Source organism: Buceros rhinoceros, unplaced genomic scaffold, assembly GCF_000710305.1.
Source record: "Buceros rhinoceros silvestris isolate BGI_N320 unplaced genomic scaffold, ASM71030v1 scaffold27648, whole genome shotgun sequence".
NCBI classification, from domain to species: Eukaryota; Metazoa; Chordata; class Aves; order Bucerotiformes; family Bucerotidae; genus Buceros; species Buceros rhinoceros.
The window spans coordinates 19731-28500 of NW_010425621.1; the positions used below are offsets into that span (position 1 = coordinate 19731).

Below are 8770 nucleotides of genomic sequence, written 5' to 3' on the forward strand. Positions count from 1 at the left end.
CCCACGCGGGCACGGCCTGGGGGAGGGTGCGGCAGGGCTGCCACTGACCTGCTCTGCCTGGCAATAAGGGGTTAAGGTGCTCCAGGGAGCTCTGAAACTCCTGGGAACAGAAATATGATAATGAAGCCCTGGTCTCTACCTGCAGCCTTCCCTGTGCCGTGACTTGGCTCAGCGTTCACAGAGTGCAACACACCACAGGACCTAACTAGAAGGTGGATTTTTAAGGCTAAGTAAATTTGGCAGAGAAACTATGTTTGGAAAAACAGCCAAAAGGGGGGTTTTTTTGTTTGTTTTGTTTACTCTGAGATGAGGCGTCCAATTTTTGTATTGTTAAAACGCAACCACGGACCATTCTGTTTAAACACACTCTCTCCTGTTGGAAATTAAAGACACTAACTCATCTCCAGCTTCTTTACACTGGAAATAAAGCCCTTTTTAACACCCTTTAGAAGAGCTGAAGTCTTCTCCCAGGCACATGGTTGCACGTCAGTGCCCCAGCAGCGGCAGATCCCACCGAGAGCCCCTTGCCCCTGCCTCCCCCAGAAGCTGCTGCTGCTCTGCTGTCTGGGCACGTGCTCTAAAGCAAAGCTGTGAGAGTCTCTGGAGGAACAAAAACACCATTCCTGTAGGGACGGGTTAGTGTTAAAAGCAGGGGTGGTTCCGGTCTAGAGCAATCAAAAACCTGCGGCCGGGGGGTAAGGGGCCTATTAAGTGGAGAAGGCTGCAGGCAGGTCTGTGACACAGAGGCACAGCGTCAAGGACAAGAGAATCCACGTGTTCAGGGCCACACTAAGAGGGGAAGAAGGGGGGAGAAATGAAAACGGCGGTGGGTTGGAGTGGGTGGGATTCTCCTTGCTGCTGCAGAAGTAACACAGCACTCTGGCACACAGTAGGACATCCACATTTCTCTACGTGCACTCCCAAAGAAAGGTGGGAACAGAGAAATATTCCAGGGAAATCCTGATTTTGCACGTCGCTGGTCAAACTTAGTAGTAGCAGCCAACCACCAGCCACTCAGGAAAACACAGACACAGGTCAGACAGAAAGACACTGCCCAGTTCACAACCCTCTCATGTGCTGGGAGGTTCCTCCCCGGACTGAGCCCGCGACTCACCTTCTCCAAGAGTCTGTTTCAGCAAGTCGTGTTTAGCCTGCAGCTTCGTGATGAGGTTACTGCCATTCAAATACTCCTTAAACTTCTGGAATGAAAACCAAACCAGAGAAGGTGGGTTAAGGCTCTTGGCATGAGCCGTCGGTAAGCGATGTACACCGGCCCGGGAGGCTGCCGGAGGGGCTCGGCGGGGCCGACAGGCTCTGACCAACCCGACGCCAGATGCGCCGCAGGGCTGAGCACAGACTAATCGCTTCTCACTGCTCCAGCCACAGCTCTGACGATCTTATTAGCCCGGGCTCCTTGGCACTGCAGCTCCTGCCTGGGAACGCAGGGTGCTCCAAAGAGTTCAAAGCAAGCTTGCTTTTGTCAGGCTTCTGGGAATGGCCTGGAAAATCAAAGAGGCTTTTCCTCCCCTCACAGGCACTTTGCCTTTGTGCAAAGAAGTGATGCAGAGCAAGAACTCCCAGCGCACGAGACCTCCCCAGGTCAAGGACCATCAGACACTTTATGCACTGTGCAGCACAGCTTCCCATTTCACTGCGAGACTCTGACTCCCGGGGACACTCCAGAGGAGAGGAGTGAGGGAGACAGAGAGGAAAATGCACGGCAGAGAGTGGGAAAGATGAAAATTCTTGCAAAAAGCATTAAAATACACCCAACCACATCTCAAAATGAAAACTGCAGATTTTTCCCACGAACTGGAATAATACGACTGTTAAGAGGAAGCAGCAGCTTTTCTGTGTAGATGTAATACACGACAAGATGCTGTTCACTCGAGCCTACCAGCCACGCACACATGGGGGCTGCCCCTGCTGACGGGATGGCTCGCTGACCCAAGCACTGTCACAGGGAGCTGTGGATCTGCCGGGAAGTGAAGTAGGGACGCAGGGGGTCCCAGCCCAGCTGCCTCTGCCCTGCACACACCCAAGGGCCGGGCTCTGCACAGCCACGCGCTCGCAGCTGCCCCAGTGCCCTCCGTGAGACCCAAGAGACCGTGTACTCCACCCCCGGGCAGGTCTCGGCTGCGTGGGGCAGACAAGGCAGCCTTGGCTGAGACGGTCCAGTTCCAGGACGGCCACACGCCGCGAGGCTCGCTGCAGGCTGCTGCCCTGCTCGCAGCCACTCCGGCTGAGCCCTGCGAGGTTTTGGTCACAACTGGTCACTCCAGTTGTTCCTTCAGAAGGCAGAACAAGGCAGACACTGGCCTGTCAGTCCCTACGTGCTGCCCTGCTGCTGAGAAACGCAGCCCAACCCCAAACCAGACAGAAGAACAAATACTTAAAGAGACTGAATTGGTTCTTGCTCTTCACTAATGAGCACTGCATTCAGATGGGACTGAGCCCTAGCAATTACCGCTTTGGTCCTGTATCGCATGAGAAGGGACTCACAGTAAAATAGAACATTTCGGTTTCCTGCTGGTTGGCTCTCCTCTTGGCAATGTTTATTTTACTCATGTAGGTCTCTGATGCAGCTGATTTGACTGACTCAGTGGAACGACTATGCTGGAAGGCATCTGAAACATCAAAATCTTCCACCGTCAGCATATCCTGCAAAGTCTGCATCGTGGCGTCCAGCGTTTTTCGTACCTATCAGAATTAGAAGGCAGCACGGTTTTGAAGCAGGCTGGGAAAGCGACCCATCTCGATCCAAAACAACTGGCCAACAGGCAGCTCCCACGCACTGGGCTGGCTCTTGTGCCGGCTGCAGTCGATGGCAGCTCCCAGCGCTGCAGTTGGAAGGACTCCGCACCGGAGCACAGCAGGAAACCCCCTGTGCAACGGGCAAAAGGCCCAGCAATGCTGCGAGGAGGCCAAACACGAGACCTGGGCACTTCTTACCTCTTCATTCTCTATCTTGAGGGTGGCCAGTCGCGACTGCAGCTGGTGGTACCGCATCAGCAGCTCGGTCTGCACAGGCTGCTGGGCGCTGACCTGACACACCTGCACAGGAGCAGAGGCAGAGAGAGACACGAGAGCGTTCAGTGGGTTGTGCACTGACCTACACACACTTTTAAACACCGAGATGACCCCCCCAGCACCCGTGAGGTCCCCACAGCCAGGAGAGGCTGCGTCACCCAGTGTCTAATCAGCAGTGCCCTGGAGCCGGGCCAGCGCAAAGCATTTTCTACCCAGCCCTTGAAAGCTGTGCTCTGAAGTCTTCCAATTAGAGCAGGTAAATCAAAGCTCCACTTTACAAATCTGCTGGGCAGTTCAGCTGAGAATCAGACCACAGGATTCCTAATTGGGACAGATAGGGAGAAAGAGGCAGGCTGAAAGCGGAGCCCTAATGAGCCATGCGTCTCGTTAAAGGAAACATGAGCAGCAGCGTGTGAAGACAGCACAGAGGGGTAAGGAGTCAGAAATACTCTAACAGCGACAGTTAGCAGAGGAGGAAGCCAGCCCAGCCCAGCCCGGCCCAGCACAGCCCAGCCCAGCCTGGCCCAGCCCAAACCAGCAGCACCTCTGCAGCCCTCCAGGTGAGTACGCTACCTCGTCCCCCATGTGAGGCTGGAACTCAAACTTCAGCGGAGGGCAGAAGACCTGGTTGCACATGTCCATGATGGTGTGCTTGTCGCTCCGAGCATCCAGGTTGTCCACGGCATTCTCGATGATGTCCAGGCCCTCATGGCGGGAGGTTTCCAGGTTGTACTCGGCAGACAGGTACGTCCTGAAGGTCCGAGCGAGGCTGGCGTGGAATCCCAGATCGCAACACTGAGAAACACCGAGGAAGGGTCTGGTCACACAAACGCTCCAACACTTCTTCTGGAGGGTCAAGTATACATTAAACACCCTAAAAGCCGTTGTATGACCCGGAGGAACAGCAGCCCAGTCGTACCAGGGTGTATTTAACAGCATACTGCAAAACCATACGGAAAGGCAAGAAGGAAAGAGGACTGAAGGAGAAGAGGCACCAGGGAACAAACAGCCGGGCAGTGCAGTGACCCTGTGCTGGACCCTCACCACGCCACCAGGGTCTAACACCTTTCACTTCACCGGGAAAAGCACAGGATCTTCTCAGACAGGACAGAGGGGGAAAAATCATCCAAAAGCACAACTCTGGCTACCTGCTCAGCCAGGCAAAACCTGTGCCCAGCAAGGGCCCGGGAAAGGAGCGGCCAGAGGGCCCATGCCACTGCTCATCCCCAGCGCTCTCCTTCTCACCTCGTGAGCTCCCTGCAAGGGCTTTTTACACAAAGAAACCATTTCCCAAAGTTACCCAAGACAGATGGACGCCCCGGCAAGGTGGCACTGAAAACCGTGCCCCACAATACGCGCAAACCATTTTATCCTCGCTGGGAAGCTGCCTTCCTCCCTCACGACGGAGCAGCTTCTCATGCAGAGCTGATCGATCTCCTGTTCACCTTGGGGAAAATGATAAAACTCGGAGCTAATTGCTGCCAAAACGCTGCACATTAGACAAAAGCCTGTTTTTAAACTCTCTTCTCAATATAATTGAGTTTGGCAGGTAAAGTATAGCAACAGCGCAAGGATTTGCTGCTATGAACACTTAACCACAGCAGAGCAAGAAGCAGCTCTTAGCAACCCTCCTCCCAGGGCCCAGCAGGAGCCCCAGCACCACGCAACCCTCCGCAGGGCTCCGCTCCCACAGGCAGGCAGCCCCTGAGTGGGGGTGAGGATGGGCACCCAAGGAGCACCCAAAATTTGGAGCCAACAGATGTCGCCCTGCGGGGAAAGGCAGAGAGGTTGCTGGAAGCAGGAGAAGTGCAACACATCAGCCTGAGCCCTGCTGGTGGGGCTGCACAGAGAGCGCGGTGCAACATGAGGGCTGCGGTCCGGAACTGGAGCACTTCTCTTTCTGGGACACTAGAGGCAGCCGGGGCTCCTGGCAGAGGAGGTACAGCTAGGTGATGGTGGCTTTATCCTCTGCGAGGAGCTTCATAACAGTGTGTCCCAGCACGCTCGTTCCTGTCTGCTGGCACAGCACCGTGACCTGCAGAGATGTGCCCAGGCACGGGAGGGCTGCGGTCACAAGGACACTCCCAAGGGAGAAAGAGAGGCCCCCCGTGAGAAATACCTCCCACGGCACGTAGCACCGAACTAACCCCCGCCAGCAGATCACTCTTACTCCACGGGAACTACCACTGGACAATTCGTATTACAGCAGCTAAGCTGCTTTGCTGCCACATAGATTAAAGGACGAGCAGGAGGTCCTTGTGTCTGAGCTGTAACCAAAACCACCCCAGCATGGCACGGGCAGGCGTGTAGTGAGCCAGCTGCGATCCCAGTGCGGACCATCAAAACCACCTCCAGGAGGACCAGCAGAGCACAAAAAGCTACACAAAAAAGAAGCTTGTTGGTGTAACCTCAACAACCCAAAAGGAGACCAACTTTTCCACCGCGACAGAACTCCCTGTTGGCAGCTGGCATTTGGGTGACACCTTCTCCAGCTCCACAGCACCCCCGGGCATTACTGAACTGACACGGAGAGGCACAAAAACTGATTCTGCATCAGAAAATCAGTATTGATAAACTCAAAGTGAAAGATGAAAACTCAGCTGGTGCCACAAGCAGCTCCAACCAAAGAAGTCATCTCGTGCTTTCTGCGATGCGAGGAGACAACCCTCAGCTCACATCAGGTCACAGGCGGAGCTGTACGTGGCTCAGTCTCTGCTGGACGCAGCAGCAGGACCTCAGCGGGCCGACTGCCGCTCGCAGACAGCGCGGGCAGCACCTGCCTCCCCCCAGCCGGCCCCTTGCAGCAGCCAAACCACACGTGCAGCAGTGAGGATTTCTGCAGGAACTACCTAATATTCCTAATCCACTGTTTATCCTGCTTCTGTTTAGCTTCTAATCTTATTAGTTGAAAACACGGCAGTTAAGGACGGGTGTAGCTCTGCCTTCATGAGTCAACACGCCACACAAACACCGAGGAACTGGGGAGAATTTCTACCCACTGCTCGGGGCAAACTCTTGTTGCAGCACTATGGGTCTCTCCCATGAGACGATTTTAGCATGACCGCCCGTACGACCGCTCCGGGGTTGCTCACAGAGACCGGTGAGCCAAGCTGATGCAGCATCGCAGCTGCCTGGCTCCTCTCGGCTGTTTTCGGCACACCCCAGGCACCTCGCAGGCAGGGACAGGCAGCCATGGCAGGGCCATGGGAGCAGCGGTGCCCCGGGCAGCTCATGGATGCGGGCGACAGGAGGTGAACTCTGTGACCACGAGCACGGACCTGGCCCCCACAAGCCATCACCAAGGGGGCTGCCACACAGGCAGAGCAGGGCTCAGGGCTGAGACCTCCATGCTGATGCCAGGGGAGGACCTGCTCTCCCACCACAACCAGCCGACTGCAGTTCTGCATCCTAGAAGCAGGATTGCGTCTATTTCCCAGCGCATCTCCCACCCCCTGGGAAATGAGTGCTACTTGACCACAAAAAATATCACCAGGAGAAATCATCACCCTGTTCAAGGGTGGGAATTCCCAAAGCATACAAACCCCAGCCATCATGACAGAAAATCACTGAATGCCACAGGAGACGGGGCCAGGGTATTGCCAGATGATTCTGAGAAAACACCCCCTGTGAAAACTGGCCGTGCCTTTGCTGTGGAACACGCAGGTGACTGCTGGCTGCAGTGCAACACCCAGACATCGGCTGCTGCTGGGAACCAGGGCAAGGCACTTTCCAGACACGCGACAGCCCTTGAAGTCTCTGGTGATCAGCACTGTGCCGGCTGCTTCACACACTGGTGCCCAGAGAAGAAAGGACAGAGCAGGGGCTTCCACAAAACTCCCAGAGGAACATGCACAGGGAGGAGAACAGAAAAAGAAAGGAAAAAAAAGACTTCAGACTCCTGCTCCCAGCTCCAGAACAAATGGCATTTTCTCACCCCTCTCATCCCTTTGATGGAAAATGAATTAGAACCACAAATAACAACCCCGAGCCCTTCTGCAGCACCTTTCATCTGGAGAGCTCAAAGCTCCTCGTACATTAATTCATTACGCCTGGTAACACCCCTGCGAGGGGTGGAAATGCTCTAGCATCCAGCTGAGCAAGCTGGGTTTGGCCAAAGCAGCCAAGTACTGTGTGTGCCTCCCACAGAGCTGCACCAGAGGAGAGGCTGGGGCTGCAGGAGACCACCACTGGCCAGTAACCCCAGCACCAGTAACCCCAGTTTAGACACGGGAGTGGAAACAGGCGTTACAAGGTTTGCCCAAAGCCAAGGGAAAGCAGCGAGTCTCCAGCCCTGCACGAGCATCTCAACACCTTCCCTGGGGTGACCGTGATCCAGCAGCTTGGGGAGAGCCGGTTCTGCCCAGGACTCAGTCACGCTGCTGTGCTGGGGGTGATCTCTTGTGAAAACCAGGCCTGGGACGGTCTGAACCGAGGCGCCACTGACCACAGCCAAGGCACCGAACCGCACCGCGGGGAAACGAGCAGCGTTTGAACAGCAAAGCAACACCCAAAGGTGGAAAAATAGGGGAGCCCAAACCACTCCCCACTCCATCAGTGACCTGCAGTCGTTCTTCAGCAGTGGGCAGAGCTGCCCTGCCCCTGCAGGATGGACAGGCGTCCCCACGGGACACGCAGACGTCCCAGCACAGCTCTGCTGCTCCCTCCGCCCTCCTCGCACGCTGGGGCGGATTGTCAGCAGTTCCCCCCAGACACCAGGCCAACTGCTTCCAGCCCCACGCGTTAGACAACGTCTTCACAAGAGGTGACAGCAGCGAGGACGGTCACTGGCAGGTCCCCAGGAACCTGACGGGGTTTAATACAAACAACAAAGCTCTGCAGAAGCGCTGAGGCTTTTTCCACAGCCGAGTACTGGGCTCCAGAGGGAACGAAATGCCTTCCAAGCTACTGAGGCATCTGCCTCCCCTCCTCCCTGGTTAAACAGTTACAAGATATTTGATGTGTCTGTCACAAAGCATGAAATAACGTTTTACCAGGCAAACGTTTGTACTTGGCCATGGCACCACTGGGTATGACGTGAGAGCCTTACTCATAGCTGAGAGTATCTTCAGATCTTAGGAGGAATGTTCAAAGAGAACACAAACCACCTCTGCTCGCCATCGTTGTTATGCGGAATGGTTATTTGCCAAGTATTAAGTCTCCAGAAAACAGAACGGTCACACCTCTGCAGCCACCGCGCTTCCCTCGCAGGAAACAGCATCCGAACAAGCCCTGCTACAAAAGGTGTTCCAGGCAGGGTACGACAAATGCGTGTGAAACAGCAACGCTCCACCACCCCAAAGAGGCTCTCCTCGCTGGGAGACGGATGCAGGCAGCGAAGGAAATGAAACCGCTCCAGGAGGAGGCAGAAAGGGCTGAGACGCATCAGCAGCCACAATAATTGCTCAGAGAAGACGGGAAGCAGCACAGAACGTGAGGGCGGTCTCCCCTTGACGAGTGCTGCTGGGTGGAGGCCGGCTATCGGGGCGCTGCTGTTGCAGCAGTGCCGAAACACAGCCGGTTTGAGCTGAGGCTTCCTTGTCCTGGGAAATGGACAGGTAGAATTATTCCATGCAAATACGACAATTCCGCATTTAATTGGTTAAGGGGGCCAGGTGAAACGTTACGTCGGGAGGCTTTAAAAACACAGCAGCTCGGGGAGATCTCTCTCTCGGCTTCCGGACTCTCACGAAGAGAGGAGAGCTCCCACGGACCTGCTCTGCCCAGGGACCAGCCGACACCA

The 8770-nt window shown here is 55.4% G+C and overlaps 1 protein-coding gene across 1 annotated transcript in view; it reads right to left on the reverse strand.

The window, feature by feature from the left end:
- SRGAP3 (SLIT-ROBO Rho GTPase activating protein 3) overlaps positions 1-8770 on the reverse strand; it is a 50182-nt gene that overhangs the window by 17333 nt on the left and 24079 nt on the right. The window contains exons 5-8 of the mRNA XM_010141222.1: positions 3604-3825; positions 2953-3054; positions 2503-2700; positions 1115-1199 (exon numbers count right to left, since the gene is read on the reverse strand). Coding sequence (XP_010139524.1) covers positions 1115-1199; positions 2503-2700; positions 2953-3054; positions 3604-3825 — 607 coding nt within the window. The remainder of the gene's footprint in view (positions 1-1114; positions 1200-2502; positions 2701-2952; positions 3055-3603; positions 3826-8770) is intronic.